This window comes from Panthera uncia (genome assembly GCF_023721935.1).
Source record: "Panthera uncia isolate 11264 chromosome A1 unlocalized genomic scaffold, Puncia_PCG_1.0 HiC_scaffold_17, whole genome shotgun sequence".
Classification (NCBI taxonomy): domain Eukaryota; kingdom Metazoa; phylum Chordata; class Mammalia; order Carnivora; family Felidae; genus Panthera; species Panthera uncia.
Window position 1 is genome coordinate 103,086,691 of NW_026057577.1, and position 20,899 is coordinate 103,107,589.

The window sequence follows — 20,899 nt, forward strand, 5'->3', positions numbered from 1 at the left end:
GATAATAGTCACCATGGAATATTAGAAATCTAGTGACACATAAAACAGTAGGAGTGATTCATAACATTATAAAGTTAAAAAGTAAGTCCAAAAAGATGACAGTGTAGAATGTTATTTTTATGTTAAAAACAAAAATTCTAAATCTCCTTTTTAGGAATACATACAGATCAAAACTCTAAAAAGGGAAGCAAGCAAGAGAGTAAAGAACACTTTCATTGTATGGAGTGAGGCAGGATATGGGAAAGGCAGGCCTTCCATATGGTTAAATGGGGGTTATTGTCCAGGCCCTCACTTTTGTATGGGGAGATGGGTTCGTGAAGGCTTGCTACAATATTTAAGAGAGCTAATTAGGTTACTAACTCAGTAAAGAGAGGGACACCCACAGACCAATGGCAATAGTGCATTCTGAATCAGGGATTATGATTAATTCAGTGTACTGGGTTAAGATTAAAAAAGGAAATGAAACGTGTCTTAATTCTCAAATTAGAGAAATAAGAGATAATATTGATAATTCATGAAACATTGCTTCTCTCTGTCATTAAAGAAAATAATTATTAGGGGAAGAATCTTCACATGTCTTTGGAGTTGCTTAGACTAGAGGTAATTTTCAGTGTTTAACTTAAAAAGTTGTCTCAATTTTAGCCAGAGAGATATTTGTTAACCTTTATCTATAAATTTTACTCCAGGTCTTAACAAGGAATTTTAGGATGATGGTCTACTTATTCTAATTACGTAGTAGATATTCAAATGACAAACTTTTTAAAAAAATGGATTGGGGTGTTTATAAGGTATATTTTATTGTATAGTGCTTAGCCTGGGTTGTTTTTTTTTTTAATTTTTTAAAATTTTTTTAAGCTTTATTTTTGAGAGAGAGAGAGTGGGCATGAGTGGGGGAAAAGCAAAGAGAGGAAGATACAGAATCCAAATCAGGCTCCAGGCTCTGAGCTGTCAGCACAGAGCCTGACGTGGGGCTTGAACTCATGAACTGTGAGATCATGATCTGAGCCGAAGTCGGACACTCAACCAACTGAGCCTCCCAGGCACCCCTATAGTGCTTAACCTGTTACTGGGATGAGGTTTCAGTGTCATTTTCTGCTATTCTTTTTATATTTTATCTTAAATCAAAAAAAATTTTTTTTTAAGTTTATTTATATATTTGAGAGAGAGAGCATGAGTGGGGGAGGGGCAGAGAGAGAATCCCAAGCAGGCTCCACACTGCCAGCACAGAGCCCGTCATGGGGCTCAAACTCAAGAAACCGTAAGATCATGACCTGAGCCAAAACCAAGAGTCAGACACTTAACCAATTGAGACACTCAGGCGCCCTTTAAATTAGATTTTTACTGAATTTTTACTGCTTAAATAGATGTGTGTATTTGTTTCTGTATATAATATACACACCTGTATTTGTGTTTATGTATATATATTTTTGTGTTTGTGTGTATACACACTTATGCCAAAATTAGACATAAATTGTAACTCTTGATATAATGTTGTATATACTTCTCAGTGTATGTGTATAAATATATGCTTGTGTATATGTAAATATATACCTATTTTATATAAATGTATTACAGCTTGATTTTGAAAAATATATTTAAAGTTTTAAGGTAAATTACCCTATTTAAAGAAAATTTATAATTTATCATCTAATATAGTATAACTACTGTTACACTAATCCCTTCCTGCCTGCCTTTCTTTAAAAAACTAAAATTGTTGTGCATCTCAAAGCAGAACTACTGACAAGTTTGTCTCTTAACTTCAGGAAGTAGAAATGCTTGCAAGAAAAGGGGTAAAACAGTTCCAAAGTGCCTGTCTTTAATTTTTATCATAATAATTCACTTTCTTCTCTGAATTACTAATTACAAGGAGTCCCACACAGTTTAGCATTTAACTTTGTGTGTGGTTATTTTTCCTTCCCACCTATATTATAGTTAAAGGTAGAATGGGTGATTTATGTTACTTTTTTTTTGTCTCCTTGAGACTCTACATTGATTTGAGATCACAGATGCTGATTTTTAATTAAAACAGTTTAATTTTTTTGTAGCCATGAGCTTTAAACTATTTTGGTTGAAATCTACATTTCCTCATAATGAACTTAAATAAGTGTTCATGTTTTATAGGAAATCATTAACAATTATTAAGTCTTGATATTCACTTTACATAGATTGTAATGGAGTTTTGTGTTTAAGAGAGAGGAAAAGGCAGAGGGTTCACACTGTCTTTCTAGATTTGTAATTACTATGTTAAAAAATTAACTTTGGCCTTTATTTACCCAGGAAATGGAAACAGCTGATATATATATATATATATTTTGATCCCTTGTGGTGGCCCTCTATCATCTATTTACTTGGAAATTGGGTATATAAAGTAAATAGTTCTATAAGTAAACTTGCAGGGGAGTGGAAATCACACCTTTTTTTCCTGTTGCATGAAAATTTTCCAAAGTTCTGCTTCAGGCACTCGGGGAAGGTTTTTGTTTATGTATCTTCTAGAACTTGGTATATAATCTGTCTTAAATTGGGATGTATTTAAGGAATGATTTATTAGAATATTGTGATGTATGAAGAGATACACAAAAAGAAAAGTTATGTTCCTTCTCCTTTTACCATAATTACACAGCCTCTGGTGTATGTATTCCACTACTGATGAGTAGGGTTCAAGTGGAGTCAGAAACTGAAATCTAAGAAGCCTCTTAATTTGTTGGTGTCTTAAAAGCACAAGGTTATACTATATTTCAAAAGTGTGTGTGTGTGTGTGTACACAACATATGTGTACACATACTGAACTATATATGAAGTATATATATGTAAACACTAACATATATATGTGTACTTTATATATATATTTATATGTACGTTATATACATTTATGTATACTTTATACCTATATAGTAACTATTCCCCCATGAGGTAACCATAACTTTTATCTTGCTTATAGGGCTTTGCATTTGAGTGGATAGATAAGTAGGTAAAAAAATAAAAGGTAATGAAAATAATTTGAAAAATATCAGGCAAAAATAAATGTTCTAGTTTTATTTGGCACTTACTTCATATAAGCCTTTGTGCCTAAAAACTGAGCCATGTGAAGAAAGAGTTCTTGTTCTTTTTTTCAAGGAGTTTAAATTTGGGTGATAAGACATTTTTCTGGGTATGTACATATATATTATTTAGATAATATAAACATAAAAAAGGTTAGCTATATGATATATAAATATCTGTATAATTGAAGCAATACTACAGTTTATTTATTTTTTATTTTTTTATGTTTATTTATCTTTGAGAGTGAGAGAGAGCACAAGTAGGGCAGAGAGAGAGAGACACAGAATCTGAAGCAGGCTCCAGGCTCTGAGCTGTCAACACAGAGCCTGACTTGGGGCTCAAACTCGCAAACTGAGATCATGACCTGAGCCAAAGTAGGACGCTTAACCAACTGAGCCATCCATCCAGGTGCCCCGAAACAATACTACAGTTTAGTGATTGGCCTGTACCAGTGTTAAGAATTCTGAGAGGATTGGTGATTCCTGGAGAAAGGATTCACATTACCTGTCTGTGTGCATATATTTGTTCAGCTTGAGCTAGCCTAAAGGGTTTAGAAAAAAAGAGAGTGGGACAGAGGCATGTCTGGTGGAATGTAAGAATGTTTGTGTTTTTCTTAGAATACAGTTAATGAACCATCTTTGCTTATAGTGAGGAAGAGATGTTGACAAGTTTAGACCAAGAAATTGGGAGTAGAGGAGCTCAAAAGCCAGGCTAGGAAGTTTAGAACAGGTTTTGGCAATATTACCCTAGCAGAGCTGTAGGAAGATTAGGCAGGCCATGTCCAGGATAGATTAGGCACCAGGAGAGGAAAACCGGCTAGTAGGTCCTACATACAACACAGTGGTTCATAGTTTTTCACCCCCAAGCCTGACAGATGTGAGGATTAATAATATAGCTGTTCACTGGAGCACCATTCCTCTTAGCAATATTGTACTCACAGTAGCAGAGATTTTCATCATGGCGCAGTGGGTGGAGAAGATGTCTCATGACTTAAAACCACAAATTACTCTTGAAATTGCTAAGGCTTAATGCTACAAAAGCCTAAAATCACTTTGGAATTGGTAGGAATGAGAATGGAACTGAAAGCTAACCATTAGGGGGGAAAAAAAAGAAAAAAAATTGATGGCACTTGGCAATTGACTGTGGAGAGAAGAGGTGAGTCGGGGGCTTTGAGATACCAAGCCTATGACACTTGCCCTGAAATTTAGCACAGTGACGGGCATGGACAAGGATGCTCAGTAAACTGGGAAATGTAAGCACAGCCCAAGACCTATCAGTTGCTAATGTGATCGTTGTGCTCCTGGGTGACAGGTACTTTAAAGAAATACTTTTCTTTCTCTAGGAGTTTATGGAAACACTTCCGTGCGGTGAGCCTTTGTTTATTTTTACTAGTGTTCCCTGCTTATATGGCTTACATGATTTGCCAGTTTTTCCACATGGATTTTTGGTTGCTTATCATTATTTCCAGCAGCATTCTCACCTCTCTTCAGGTAAGCTTAGGAGTAACTAACTTTCTGCAATAACTGATTTTATTTTCCTTCTTGAAAAGAAATTAAACTTCTTCAGGATTAATGATTAGAAGTAGCCTGTTTAGGTGATCACTTCCCAACTTATTTGTCAGAAAATATTACACTGATTTCAGCATAGGAGTTAGATGGTAGGTTATTAAAATACCAGACCTGTCTATGTCACTGTATTTTTATTACCAAGGTAATTAAACTTTGCTGGTTTTGTAAATGATACACAACTATCATGTAAAGCTTAAATTAATAAGGAACTCTAAAATATTAAAAGATTTTATAACTTGTTTGGAGCACATTTTTAAAGTAAATACCTACTCAGAAATATCTTTTGTTTCATGGTATATATAAATATATGACATACGTGTGTATCACACATGTATATATACAACTGATAATACTACCCTGGAAATGAAAACCTTGTAGTTTGAAGGTGGCTCTTTGCTGCTAGATCAGTAAAAAGTAACAGAAAATATAGCACTGGCAACACACATTTATTCATTGTTCCCCGTAGGGGTAAAGGTTGTTTGAAAGTTGAGGAACATGTATGACTACAGAATTAGGACAATTTAGATGGAACTTTAATAGGTTTTGATGATCTGGGAAATAAATGGAAAGGATGAGTCAGAAACTAATCAGAATCATTTTTAAGAAAGTTATGTCTCAAGGTGTGGCTTTTTGATAGCGAATGCCTGGATTACTGAGATCACCCACATTTTAATGACACCACTGTCTCTAGGTATTAAATATGGCACCCTAAAAGTATTCAGGAATGTTGTTATTGCTTAAAGTCTATGCAAAACCTTTATTAGTGGTAATATTCTGTTTTAAAATAATGTGATTTTTTTCCCCAGGTTTTGGGAACACTTTTTATTTATGTCTTATTTATGGTTGAGGAGTTCAGAAAAGAGCCAGTGGAAAACATGGATGATGTCATCTACTATGTGAATGGCACTTACCGCCTCTTGGAGTTTCTTGTGGCCCTCTGTGTGGTGGCCTATGGTGTCTCAGAGACCATCTTCGGAGAGTGGACCGTAATGGGCTCAATGATCATCTTCATCCATTCCTATTATAATGTGTGGCTTCGGGCACAGCTGGGGTGGAAGAGCTTCCTTCTCCGCAGGGATGCTGTGAATAAGATTAAATCATTACCTATTGCTACAAAAGAGCAGCTGGAGAAACACAATGATATTTGTGCCATCTGTTACCAGGTAACTTGCACAGTAAGAATCCATTTGGGTGGGTCATACAATGTATCTCCTGGGACTTTAACCATATTAACCAAGTTTAAGTTAAATTTCTAGGCAGAATTATTTCCTGGGTTTAAAAAAAAAAAAAATTTTTCAAAGATTATTAAAGACCTGATAGACTATTTCCGTTTTATTTCTAAACTAAGTTTTTAATTTAGTCCAAGTTCTAATTTATTGTTATTTTCAACATTGCTCACCCATAAATAAAGGAAAAACAGGTCAGGTGTATTTTATATTTACTCCTGAATACACACACACACACACACACACACACACACACACACACACACAGATATATGTACTATCAAGTATATACTATCAGGAGTCAGCAACTTCTGAAAAGTGGTGTGCCAAGATTCTGACTCTTTTCCTTCTGGTATTCCCAGGGTGGGGAAGAAGTATTCATTTACTTAACATAGTTGGAGAGAGTGTGTGTTTACCTGTGGGTTGATGGATATCTGAGATGGAGATAGGCCTGTGTGTATGGACGTGGGGTAGAGGCAACCAATTGGTATGGCACTGTAGTCGGCCTTCCTGGCATCTTTGGCATGTGTGCCATGAATAGCTGATGATGGCCTTCTATTAAAACTGAAAGATAGTATGTAAAGGAGTTTGGAAATGTCACAACAAAAAAATAGGCCTAGAGTTTAGTCCCCAATAACCTGTGCAAGGGGGTGGTTGAGTAGCAGCTTTTATAGCTTAACTGTACTGTCAGAAATTGTTCCTTTAAAATTGCTCTTAAAGAGCGTGTGCTAGGAGAATAAAACTATAGATGGTGTGTCACTGAGTATGAAGGAATGTTCTTTCTCCAAGGCTGCTCTACGGTTTAATGGGGTGTGTGTATCTGTGTGTTTAAGACTATCTAGTACAAGAATTTTGTCTAAGAACAAAATGCAACTACCACTTTTTTATTGTTACTAGAACATACCTTGGGTACTCACAGAATAATGTTTTCCAGGTTGATTTTTGCATTTGGGGGAACTAAGGAGTATTGTAGGTTCCCACCAAGTGAAGTGGTCCTGGTCTTAGTTCTGGTTCCTTTGTGCTTGGTAGCCCTGTTGTATGCAGGACAAAGCATGTCAAAGACCCGTACATCAGCTTTAGCAGCCCATACCTAAATGTTCCATCTCTGGGATTTAAGAGTTCTCTTTTTGTATTTCCTGTTGTCACATCACTTTTTTGAGGTGCTAGAACTCTCTGCTGATATCACACAGAAAATGAAAGTCAAATTGCTTAACTTCCCAGCTGGCTGCTTTTCCTTGGATGGCTTTCTGCTTAAAAGTTGACTCCCAGGTGTTACCAGTTTTTGGCAAGGAATTTATGTGACAACTACAACTCCTTGTTTTGAGACTTCAAACAAAATTAATGCTTGTGTCACCAAATGTATATGTTTACAATTGAAGCATCATGTCCTCAGCCTTCTCTCTTTAAATATTTCTTCTGCAAGGAATATTAATGCAAAATACACCACTTCTTTCTTAATTGCAGTAGTTATCAAACTTGAGTGTGCATAAAAGTCACATGGGTGGCTCGCTGTAATTACAGATTTGGGAATGCCATCTTCAGATATCCCAGTTCAGTAGATCTGGGGTGGCCCAGGAATGTGCATGGTTAACAAGCACTCTGGTGCTTGTGATGAAAGTTGAGAAATGCTGGTTTATACGGACCTTACCTTGAAGACTGCGTTACATTGTCCCTAATGAAATTGCCACTTCCTTGCCAATACCCTGGTGTTATGTGGCTGACTTTGTCTCCTTGCCAGTAATTTCATCATGGAATAATCTGTCCAGCTGTGTTGAAGCATTACTGTGGAAAGTCCTGCCTTCATCAGATTTTCTGAGGTTCTAATTATACTCATGCCGTGCCGGGGGAGACCCAGTAATCACACTGCAATAGTTGTGTGATGCTCATGTTTCATACTGAGGCAGAAGCCAGTTAAGTTAGTTTCCTTCTCATTTTTGGTTTTTACTTTCTTTTTTATTTACTTAGGTAGTGGTTCTTGCATTTTGGTATAAAGGGGTCTCTGATGGCAGGAGGATTATTATTATGATCTAAAATGAGTTTTATTCTAAGATCTGTGTTACAAATTTTATATGGGGAACTTGTGGGAAAGAAATGATGAAACTAGAACTTTTGGGATTAGCAGCAACGATTTTAGATAATAGACATTTATGAGATACCTTTCCTCCTGCTTCTAGGACATGAAATCTGCTGTGATCACACCTTGCAGTCATTTCTTCCATGCAGGATGTCTCAAGAAATGGCTGTATGTCCAGGAGACCTGCCCTCTGTGCCACTGCCACCTCAAAAACTCCTCCCAGCTTGCAGGGTTAGGAACGGAGCTGGTTCCACAACCTCATGCTGGAGCTGAGCAACACATCATGCTTCAGGAAGGTACTGAACCTCCAAATCAAGAGCATCCTCCAGGGACTGGGATGCAGGAAGGTTCTAGGGACAATAACGAATGCATTGTCACACGATTAGATAGCCAGGAAGGGACTTGTGATCCTAAGGAATATCGTGTTAGTGCAGAAGATGAAGTATGTCCTGTTGAGGTCAGCCCAGAAGAAAAGAAGCAGAAGTAATGCTTTGATACTCTGGATAAGTTAACTCACTATGAAATTCGCACTCAGATTTGAGAAATGAATGTATAAGATGATGAGGCAGGAGACTTGACATTCCAAGAATCTGACCCAGGAAGTACTCTCAGTGGAGACCGCTGGCTTTCATCCCCTTGACATTGTGGGAGAAATTTTGCAATGTATGCTAATCAAAATGTATTTCTGTATCCTATGCTGATATAGAAGTTTGCCAACAAAATTCAGCCTTAGCAGCTTCAGAAATTGCCCCTGACTTGGAAGGGATAAATAAAATCAGATTTGAGTGCTTGAAAGGGGCTAAAGAAAGAAGGATAAAGAGCATCAGGACAGCGCGGGAAGAAGCAGGCCGAAGCAGAACAGACCTCTCACTCTCTATGGAACAGGATCATTCTTGTTACAAAGTATGAATAGTGACCAGCCCTTGTCACCAACCCCTTTCCCTTAGTTAATTGGGACTCAGTCAGGTGATAATTGAGTTTTGTACAGCACTGAAATGAAATCAAAGATGTAGGAGCATTGATTGTATTCAAAGATTGAAGCACGCTCATACTTCGTATGTGCTTTAGGGGGTGGGTGGGCACTTGGGCCTTGCGGGTGCATTCATGTAATCTGAGACTCTTGAACTTTATGATGGAGTCTCCAATATTTTGATGTATATGAAACTTTTGTTAATATATTGTATACTGTGTTGGCTGTGTGAAGTAAACTAAAACTCTAATGAACACTTTGGGGTCCACGTTCATGTAGGAGACCAAAGTGGGAAGGGCTTTAGGGCACTGATAGAGGCCCTTAAGTGTACTTTTCAATGCTGTGTAATGTTTAATTCTTGCAACTGAATCAAAACAGTGTTAAATTATGGCAATATTTGCACTTTGGGAATGAGTACATAACTGTATGATCACACTCTGCAAATGCCACTTTTAAAGCTGTTAATAGACTTTGCACCTTTTCTTTGACAAGGATGTGTCATATTTAAATTTTTACATTCATCATGGCTACAGGTAGAACTGGGGAGGGGGGAATGTAATTTTTTATGGGAATTTTGATATGAAAAGAAACTAGTCATTTATTTATACAATAGGCTTGGCTCAAAAAGTGTTTTTCAGACTCGATATTCCTAATGTGGGATGTGACTTTATTTTATTTTTAGTAGCAAATTTGGATGTAGACTGACAGACATAGCTGAATGTCTTAATAAATTTAAATTTGAAGATAACTGTTTTGTTCTGGTGATGGTTATTGTGAAGTGTTTGAAATCGTGTTCTTGGGAAGTTTTTGTTTTTATCCAACCAGATTTCTTTCTTTTTTTTTTTTTTAATATTTATTTATTTTTGAAAGAGAGACAGTACATGTGTCAGGAACAGCAGAAAAAGGGAGAGAGAATCTTCAAGCAGGCTCCACGTTATCAGCACAGAGCCTGACACAGGGCTCAATCTCAGAAACCGTGAGATCATGACCTGGGTTGAAATTATGAGTCAGAAGCTTAACCTACTGAGCTACCCAGGTGCCCTGTCCAATCAGGTTTCTTATATCTTGATCCCTGTCAAAAATGCCCTGCAGGTGGCAAAACTTTTTGATTGGAAATGACCAGCTCTTTGAAATCTTCTACACTGGTGGAATCAAACCTAGCTTTGCATCAGAATATTTGGGGAGCTTTTTAAAAAAAGTACATATTTCATGGATAGGACTAGAGGGTATTACGCTAAGTGAAATCAGACTGAGAAAGACAAATGCCATATGATTTCACTTACATGTGGAATCTAAAAAACAAAACATGAGTAAGCATACAGAAAGAATCAGACCTATAAAGTCAGAGAAGTGATGGTTCCCAGACAGGAAGGGAATGGGGGAGGGGCAAAATGGGTGGAGGGGAGTGGGAGGCACACACTTCCAGTTAGGAAATGAATAAGTCACAGGGACGAAAGGTATAGCAGAGGGCATATACTCGATGGCATTGTGATAGCACTGTGTTGTGACAGATGGTAGCTACACTTGTGAGTGTAGCATAAGAGATGTCTAATCACTGGCACACACCTGAAACTAACATAACATTGTCAACTATACTCCCCCAATTTTTTTCTTTAAAGAAAATTTTAAATTTTTATTTATTTTTTAAATTTATATCCAAGTTAGCATATAGTGCAACAATGATTTCAGGAGTATATTCCTTAATGCCCCTTACCCATTTAGCCCATCCCCCCTCCCACAACCCCTCCAGTAACCCTCTGTTTGTTCTCCATATTTAAGAGTCTCTTATGTTTTGCCCCCCCCCTTTTTATATTATTTTTGCTTCCCTTCCCTTATGTCCATCTGTTTTGTATCTTAAAGTCCTTATATGAATGAAGTCAGATGATGTTTGTCTTTCTCTGACTTATTTTGCTTAGCATAATACCCTCTAGTTCCATCCATGTAGTTGCAAATGACAAGATTTCATTCTTTTTGATTGCCGAGTAATACTCCATTGTGTATATATACCACATCTTCTTTATCCATTCATCCATCGATGGACGTTTAGGCTCTTTCCATACTTTGGCTAATGTTGATAGTGCTGCTATAAACATGGGGGTGTATGTGCCCCTTTGAAACAACATACCTATATCCCTTGAATAAATACCTAGTAGTGCAATTGCAGGGTTGTAGGGTAGTTCTATTTTTAATTTTTTGAGGAACCTCCATACTGTTTTCCAAAGTGGCTACACCAGCTTGGATTCCCACCAGCAATGCAAAAGAGATCCTCTTTCTCCACATCCTCGCCAACATCTGTTGTTGCCTGAGTTGTTAATGTTAGCCATTCTGACAGGTGTGAGGTGGTATCTCATTGTGGTTTTGATTTGATGATAAACGATGTTGAGCATTTTTTCATGTGTCGGTTGACCATCTGGATGTCTTCTTTGGAGAAGCGTCTATTCATGTCTTTTGTCCATTTCTTCTTCACTGGATTATTTGTTTTTTGCTGTTGAGTTTGAGTTCTTTATAAATTTTGGATACTAACCCTTTATCTGATATGTTGTTCACAAATATCTTCTCCCATTCCATTGGTTGCCTTTTAGTTTTGCTGATTGCTGACTTCCCTGTGCAGAGCTTTTTATTTTGATGAGGTCCCAACAGTTCATTTTTGCTTTTGTTTCCCTTGCCTCAGGAGACGTTGCTGCGGTCAAGGTCAAAGAGGTTTTTGCCTACTTTCCCCTCTAGGATTTTGATGGTTTCCTGTCTTATATTAAGGTCTTTCATCCATTTTGAGTTTATTTTTGTGTATGGTGCAAGAAAGTGGTCCAGGTTCATTTTTCTGCATGTCGCTGTCCAGTTTTCCCAGCACCACTTGCTGAAGAGACTGTCTTTTTGCCATTGGATATTCTTTCCTGCTTTGTCAAAGATTAGTTGGCCATACGTTTGTGGATCCATTTCTGGGTTCTCTATTCTGTTCTGTTGATCTGAGTGTCTGTTCTTGTTCCAGTACCATACTGTCTTGATGATTACAGCTTTGTAATACAGCTTGAAGTCCAGGATTGTGAAGCCTCTAGCTTTGGTTTTCTTTTTCAAGATTACTTTGGCTCTTCGGGGGTCTTTTCTGGTTCCATACAAATTTTAGGATTGTTTCTAGCTCTGTGAAGAATGCTGGTGTTATTTTGTTAGGGATTGCATTGAATATGTAGATTGCTTTGGGTAGTATTGACATTTTAACAATATTTGTTCCTCCAATCCATGAGCATGGAATATTTTTCCATTTTTTTGTGTCTTCTTCAATTTCTTTCATAAGCTTTCTATAGTTTTCAGTGTATAGATTTTTCACCTCTTTAGTAAGATTTATTCCTAGGTATTTTATGGTTTTTGGTGCAATTGTAAATGGGATCGATTCCTTGATTTTCTGTTGCTTCATTGTTGGTGTATAGGAATGTAACCGATTTCTGTGAATTGATTTTATATCCTGCAATTTTGCTGAATTCATGAATCAGTTCTAGCAGGTTTTTGGTGGAATCTTTTGGGTTTTCCATATAGAGTATCACGTCTTCTGCGAAGAGTGAAAGTTTGACCTCCTGGCCAATTTGGATACGTTTTATTTCTTTGTGTTGTCTGATTGCTGAGGCTAGGACTTCCGATACTATGTTGAATAACAGTGGTGAGAGTGGATATTCCTGTCTTGTTCTTGACCTTGGGGGAAAGCTCTCAGTTTTTCCCCATTGAGGATGATATTAGCATTGGGTCTTTCATATATGGCTTTTATGATCTCGAGGTATGATCCTTCTATCCCTACTTAAAGGTTTTTATCAAGAAAGGATGCTATATTTTGTCAAATGCTTTCTCTGCATCTACTCTCAATAGATGAAAGATCATGTGGTTCTTGTCCTTTCTTTTATTGATGTGATGAATCACATTGATTATTTTGCAGATATTGAACCAGCCCTGCATCCCAGGTATAAATCCCACTTTGTTGTGGTGAATAATTTTTTTAATGTATTGTTGAATCCAGTTGCTAGTATCTTGTTGAGGATTTTTGCATCCATGTTCCTCAGGGAAATTGGTCTATAGTTCTCCTTTTTAGTGGGGTCTTTGTCTGGTTTTGGAATCAAGGTAATGCTGGCTTCATAGAATGAGTTTGGAAGTTTTCCTTCCATTTCTATTTTTTGGAACAGCTTCAAAAGAATAGGTGTTAACTCTTCCTTAAATGTTTGGTAGAATTCCCCTGGAAAGCCATTTGACCCTGGACCTGTTTGTTGGGAGATTTTTGATTACTAATTCAATTTCTTTATTGGTTATCGGTCTGTTCAAATTTTCTATTTCCTCCTGTTTCAGTTTTGGCAGTTTATGTTTCTAGGAATTTGTTCATTTCTCCAGATTGCCCATTTTATTGGTGTATAATTGCTCATAATATTCTCTTATTGTTTTTATTTCTGCTGTGTTGGTTGTGATTTCTCCTCCTTCATTCTTGATTTTATTTATTTGGGTCCTTTCCTTTTTGATCAAACTGGCTAGTGGTTTATCAATTTTGTTAATTCTTTCAAAGAACCAGCTTCTAGTTTCATTGATCTGTTCTACTGTTTTTTTGGTTTTGATAGCATTGATTACTGCTCTGATCTTTATTATTTCCTGTCTTCTGCTGGTTTGGGGTTTTATTTGCTGTTGTTTTTCCAGCTCTTTAAGGTGTAAGGTTAGGTTGTGCATCTGAGACCTTTCTCCGTTCTATAGAAAGGCCTGGATTGCTATATACTTTGCTCTTATGACCGCCTTTGCTGCGTCCCAGAGGTTTGGGGCTGTGGTGTTATCATTTTTATTGGTTTCCATGTACTTTTTAATTTCCTCTTTAACTTCTTGGTTAGCCCATTCATTCTTTAGTAGGATGTTCTTTACTCTCCAGTGTGCTCCCAAATTTTTTTTTAAATTATGCGTTTCTGAACCCAACTTCAGACCTACTGAATCAGGCTTTGGGGGTTTCTGAGAATGTGATTTTCAAAGCTCCCTAGGTAATACTGACACAGTTTTATGTTTAGAAAAGAAGTGGCTAGACTAGAATGCATTTCTCCCCTAGGTGTAGCTCAAGTTGCTCACCATCTTTGGTGAGCCACGTTGGGCAAAAACAAGAGCAGATGGCTCCCTCTAGTGGTAGGCTAGAGGTCTAAAGATCTGGTTAGTGAGCTTGGACTTAAAACTGATTTTTAGCCTTTGTGTAAAAGGTATAAAATCACAGTTATAGTTGAAATCATTGGGGTGCCTGGGTGGCTCAGTCAGTTGAGTGTCCGACTTCAGCTCAGGTCATGATCTCGTGGTTCGTGGGTTTGAGCCCTGCATCAGGCTCTGCGCTGACAGCTTGCTCAGAGCCTGGAGCCTGCTTTGGATTCTGTGTCTCCTTCTCCCTGCCCCTCCTCCACTCATGTGCTGTCTCACTCTGTCTCTCAAAAATAAAATGTAGAAAAATTTAAAAAGTTGAAATCATTTATGGCATAGTGAACTTGGCCATCTTTTAGCATTGTTTACACTTCTGACCAAGTGTAACATTTTTATAGACCTTAAGCACTCAAATGTTTTAATAAAGGTGGAGACTTCTTTGGCCTCAGTTTCATGTTATAATACACTTTTTACCTCCTAGTAGCACAGAGACCCCAGCTCTACTTACCACGTCATGTGAGCCTCTCAGCCCAGCACCCAGGAGGACACATAGCATTCTGATCCTTTCAGGAGAACTATATTATGTGGTCGTGACAAAATCTCTCAAAATCTCAGTGGCTTTAAACCAAAAGAAGTTTACGTGTCATGCACACAGCGTATGTGACCACGAAGTTGGCAGGGGTGCTCTGTTTGGTGCGGACACTTTGGATCTAGGCTGATGGAACAGCCACTATTAAACCTTCAGGATGTCCATGGCAAAGAGAAAGGGCTCTGGAAGACCGTGCATTAGCAATCCCAAGCTCCTCTCAGCAGTGGACGCCTGCCCCTTCCGCTTATCACCCCATGGCCTGAACTATGGCCTCATCAGCACAGGGGCATGCAGTCTTCCTTCCGTGGCCTGGAAAGACAACACATTTGCAATGCTGACCACTACCACACCTCAGCTGGAGCAGCACATACTTTTATTTACATGTTATTCAGACTTGGGGAGCATACCTGTGAACGGTTCAAAGTGTACTGGTTGAGAACCTCTGACTTAACTGATTTCTTGTTCTGATATGCTGGGATGGTAGCATTGTGTAACGCCATCTGTATTTCACGTTTGTGTTTCCTGGTCATTTTTGTAATAGTTTCCAACTCACAGGCTTTTGACATACGATATAAAGTTTAACCATCTGTACGACTGAAGAGAAAACAAAGTTAAATTCAATTTCTCTCCTATTATACTTGATCAAATTAAATGAGAAAATAATACATCCCTCATGGGCCCTTTTTGGGTCCACTTACTGATTTCCGCTGTTTTTCAGGCCACGTGTATGTATTTTCACTCATAATCAGTTTTCTCTTAAGAACTTTTTATTGCCTTATGAATTTTGACATCAAAGTAGGAAACAATCTAAACCCTCATTCTAGTTATTAACATGTATTTCTACTTTGTGTTGTTTTCATGTCCTAAACTTGTTCTAGTGATCTAAACCATGCTATAGGCACAGAATGTCTCTAGAGGCCTGATTTTCAAACACTGGACTGAACATGAGGCTCCTTGAGATCCCTCATTAGGGCTTCTGTGTTGTCTCTGAAGTATGCCATGTTTTCATGAGCATTTTACATCAGAAACACTCTGCTTTCCCTAAAGGTTTTGACATTATGTCAAATTGTGAATGTAATTGGTTAGGGGAGAAGGAAAAATTTTGTACTTTTCAGGTTTAAAAGGAAGGTCTTTTTTTCCTACGGCTCTGGTAATGGGAAAAGGGCCTTACAGAGATTTAAGTATTAACACCTTATATGCCAAGGTAATAAATACACCTTTTAGCAAATAAGTTTTACACTCTCATTGCTTCTACTCTGACTTTCATAAAAATAGAGCCCAATTTTAGAATCATGGCAAATTGAGAGTAGGAATTACAAGGTTTCAATTATTTTGTAAATCCTACATAGGTTTTAAAAAGACATTTTCCTCATTTTGAAGCCCTGCTTATTATTTGGAAAACAAAGTATTTAAAAAGAATAAAAATAACCCATAATCTCCCTTTTGGAATTAGTCTTTTCAAGTTTCTTTTAAGAATTTTTTTTAATGTTTTCATTTTTGAGAGAGAAAGAGTGTGAGCGAGGGAGGGACAGAGTGCAAGGGAGACATAGAATCTGAAGCAGGCTCCAGGCTCCAAGCTGTCAGCACAGAGCCTGATGTAGAGCTTGAACCCACAAACCATGATGAGATCATGACCTGAGCCAAAGTCAGACGCTTAACCGACTGAGCCACCCAGGTGTCCCTTCAAGTTACTTTTACATTCAGCGCTAACAGAATTCCCTTCATTGACAAGCACACCCTCATTTACCGAGGAGTCACTTTTACTTCTATTTTTAAAGTCTACTGCCTATCATCAGGCATCTGAAATTCAAACATATGCCACACAATTCTGTAATTTGTCAGTTAAGGCACACCAACTTTGAAAATAGAGACTGCTATGACTTAAAGTTGCATTTTATAGGTAGTACTTGCTTGGAAAATAATAAAAAATACTAGGAGCAGCTTATAGAATGAGTTATTCTTTTGGCCATGCAGAAATATACTCCCTTTCTTGACATTTAATTGCAGTGTGGTTTAAAGTGAAGGTGGGGCATTTCTAGTAAAGACTGAGTAAACCCTGCAGGTAACCATGATTCTAGAGTCCTATCCATTTTCCTTGCTCTTACTAAAACGGATGTTGGTGTCCTTTTCCTAATCTATTTTTCATGAATGTTGGCTGTGTGAGCCTTATTTTTTCTTTCTATTCTTAATAGATATAAGTAACTCCTTGCTTTTCTATTGTTTTATATATTCTAAGGTAAAATAGAATGGCTTCTGACTAGCTGGAAATTATAATTCCCATGAATGTAGAAGAAATTCTGTGTCACTTCTAGATGAGTGTTCTATTACTTTCCAAGTGAGAACTTGCCAAACTGAAGTCATCTCCCTGAGTGGCACCATGCCTGTTAGTTTCCTCTGACAATCATTTATCCGTCCCCTTGGATTTGGGCAAATAGGCACAGAGGAGAGGAGGCTAGACTAAAGGCAAGAGCTCTGGGCTAAAATTTTTATTCCTTTTTGAGCTGTGTGATCCTTGGCCAGACTTTGTTTTTTCTGGGCTTCAGCCTCATCTGAAAAAAATGATCTCTGAGGTGTCATACTGCTCTTAAGATTTTGCCCATATGTATTTTTAATCGTTACCATGGACTGAGTGATAAGCTTTATGTGTTTTCTTATGTGCTATGCCAAATGTTAAAGTTAGCTAAGGTTTGGGTTACCACTGTGTTTCCAGTGCCTGGGGTGGGGCAGGAGCTCTCTACATATCTGAGTGAACAAATGAACTTAATATGTGACTTAATATGGATAAACCCCATAGTTCAAAAATGGCAGAGAATTCTGTTAGTTCTAGAGGCAGAGAGCATAACATTACATGCCAGGCAGATGAGGTCATTTCGGTGAGTGGTTTTTGATTATCTGACTCAATTCAGATACAGAACTCAGAGCTTTCTAGAATAGTTTACAAACCTGGGGTATTCAGGTGAAATCCGGGCTGATGAATTTTTCTTGGTTTTATTGTTTGACCTCAAAGGTGCACTTTTTTAAAAAAATGTTTATTTATTTATTTTGAGAGAGAGAGAGAGAGAGAGAGAGTGTGTGTGCTGGGGAGGAGCAGAGAGAGACAGAGGGAGAGAGAGAATCCTAAGCAGGCTCTGCACTCTCAGTGCATAGCCCTATGTGGGGCTCAAACTCATGAACCGTGAGATCATGACCTGAGCTGAATGAAATCAAGAGTCGGACACTTTATCAACTGAGCCACCCAGGTGCCCCTCAAAGGTGTACTTTTATTTATTTATTTTTATGTTGTTTTTTTTTTTATTTAAATCCAAGTTAGTTAACATATAATGTAATAACAATTTCAGGAAAAGAATTTAGTGCTTTATCACTTACATAAAACACCCACTACTCATCCCAACAAGTGTCCTCTTTAATGTCTCTCATCCCTGTAGCCCAGCCCCCCACCCAAACCCTGCCAGCAACCCTCAGTTTGTTCTCTGTATTTAAGAGTCTCTTATATTTTGTCTCCCTCTCTGTTTTTGTATTATTTTTGCTTCTCTTCCCTTATGTTCATCTGTTTTGTATCTTAAATTCCACATATGAGTGAAGTCATATGATATTTGTCTTTCTCTGACTTAGTTTGCTGAGCATAATACACTCTAGTTCCACCCACGTTGTTGCAAATGGCAAGATTTCATACTTTTTAGTTGCCAAGTAATATTCCAGTGTGTGTGTGTGTGTGTGTGTGTGTGTATCACATCTTCTTTATCCATTCATCAGTAGATGGACATTTGGGCTCTTTCCATACTTTGGCTATTGTTGATAGTGCTGCTATAAACATTGGGGTGCCTGTACCCCTTTGAATTAGCACTCTTGTATCCTTTGGGTAAATACCTAGTAGTGCAATTGCTGGGTCATAGGGTAGTTCTATTTTTAATTTTTTGAGGAACCTCATACTGTTTTCCAGAGTGGCTACACCAGTTTGCATTCCCACCAGCAGTACAAAAGGGTTCCTCTTTCTCTGCATCCTTGTCAGCATCTGTTGTTGCCTGAGTTGTTCATGTTAGCCATTCTGACAGGTGTGAGGTAGTATTTCATTGTGGTTTTGATTTGTATTTCCCTGATGATGAATGATGTTGAGCATCTCTTCATGTGTCTGTTAGCCATCTGGATGTCTTCTTTGGAAAAGTGTCTATTCATGTGTTTTGCCCATTTCTTCACTGGATTGTTTTTTTGGGTGTTGAGTTTGATAAGTTCTTTATAGATTTTGGATACTAACCCTTTATTTGATATGTCATTTGCAAATATCTTCTCCCATTCCATCGGTTGCCTTTTAGTTTTGCTGATTTTTTTCTTTCACTGTGCAGAAGCTTTTTATCTTGATGAGGTCCCAAAAGTTCATTTTTGCTTTTGTTTCCCTTGCCTCTGGAGATATGTCAAGTAAGAAGTTGCTTTGGCCAAGGTTAAAGGCCTTTTCATAGATCTGCCATCCATTTTGAGTTTATTTTTGTGTATGGTGCAAGAAAGTGGTCCAGGTTCATTCTTCTGCATGTTGCTGTCCAGTTTTCCCAACACCATTTGTTGCAGAGACTGTCTTTTTGCCATTGGATATTCTTTCCTGCTTTGTCAAAGATTAGTTGGCCATATGTTTGTGGGTCCATTTCTGGGTTCTCTATTCTGCTCCATTGATCTATGTGTCTGTTCTTGTTCCAGTATCATACTGTCTTGATGATTACAGCTGTGTAATACACTTTGAAGTCTAGAATTGTGATGCCTCCAGCTTTGGTTTTCTTTTTCAGAATTGCTTTGGCTATTTGGGGTCTTTTCTGGTTCCATACCAATTTTAGGATTGTTTGTTCTAGCACTGTGAAGAATGCTGGTGTTATTTTGATAGGGATTGCATTGAATATGTAGATTGCTTTGGGTAGTATTGACATTTTAACAATATTTGTTCCTCCAATCCATGAGCATGGAATATTTTTCCATTTTTTTGTGTCTTCTTCACTTTCTTTCTATAGTTTCTATAAGTTCTTTCTACAGTTTGTTCAGCTTTCTGTAGTTTTCAGTGTATAGATTTTTCACCTCTTTGGTTAGGTTTATTCCTAGGTATTTTATGGCTTTTGGTGCAATTGAAAATGGGATTGATTCCTTGATGTCTGTTTCTTCTGCTTCATTATTGATGTATAGAAATGTAACCGATCTCTGTGAATTGATTTTATATCCTGTGACTTTGCTGAATTCATGAATCAGTTCTAGCAGTGTTTTGGTGGAGTCTTTTGGGTTTTCTACATAGAGTATTATGTCATCTGCCAAGAATGATAGTTTGACCTCCCCCTCGCTGGTTGGATACCTTTTATTTATTTGTGCTGTTTGATTGTTGAGGCTAGGACTTCCAACACTATGTTGAATAACAGTGGTGAGAGTGGACATCCTGGTCGTATTCCTGATGGTAGGGGGAAAGATCTCAGTTTTTCTGCATTGAGGATGATAATAGCAGTGGGTCTTTCATATTATGGCCTTTCTGATATTGAAGTATGATCCTTCTATCAAGAACGATGTTGTAGAAACGATATTGTATTTTGTCAAATGCTTTTTAAGCATCCTTTGAGAGGATCATGTGGTTCTTATCCTTTCTTTTATTAATGTAATGTATCGCATTGATTGATTTGCGGATATTGAACCAGCATCCCAGGAATAAATCCCACTTGATCGTGGTGAATGATTCTTTTAATGTATTGTTTGATCCAGTTTGCTAGTATCTTATTGAGAATTTTTGCATCAATGTTCCTCAGGGAAATTGGTCTATAGTTCTCCTTTTTAGTGGGGTCTTTGTCTGGTTTTGGAATCAAGGTAATACTGGCTTCATAGAATGAGTTTGGAAGTTTTCCTTCCATTTCTATTTTTTGGAACAGCTTCAAAAGAATAGGTGTTAACTCTTCCTTAAATGTTTGGTAGAATTCCCCTGGAAAGCCATCTGACCCTGGACTCTTGTTTGTTGGGAGATTTTTGATTACTAATTCAATTTCTTTACTGGTTATCGGTCTGTTCAAATTTTCTATTTCTTCCTGTTTCAGTTTTCGTAGTTTATATGGTTCTAGGAATTTCTCCATTTCTTCCAGATTACCCAATTTGTTGGCATATAATTGTTCATTATGTTCTCTTATTATTGTTTGTATTTCTGTGGTGTTGGTTGTGATCTCTCCTCTTTCTTTTTTTATTTAAAAAAGAATTTTTTTTTACATTTATTTACTTTTGAGAGAGAGAGAAACAGAGCACAAGTGGGAGAGGGGCAGAGAGAGAAGGAGACACCAAATCTGAAGCAGGCTC

General features: G+C 37.6%; 1 protein-coding gene across 1 annotated transcript in view; it reads left to right on the top strand.

Annotated features, from left to right (window-relative positions):
• Positions 1–9,625, top strand: part of RNF145 (ring finger protein 145) — a 58,415-nt gene extending 48,790 nt beyond the window's left edge. The window contains exons 9-11 of the mRNA XM_049647876.1: positions 4,382–4,529; positions 5,414–5,770; positions 8,008–9,625. Coding sequence (XP_049503833.1) covers positions 4,382–4,529; positions 5,414–5,770; positions 8,008–8,394 — 892 coding nt within the window. The 3' untranslated portion in view covers positions 8,395–9,625. The remainder of the gene's footprint in view (positions 1–4,381; positions 4,530–5,413; positions 5,771–8,007) is intronic.
• The last annotated feature ends 11,274 nt before the right edge of the window (positions 9,626–20,899 follow it).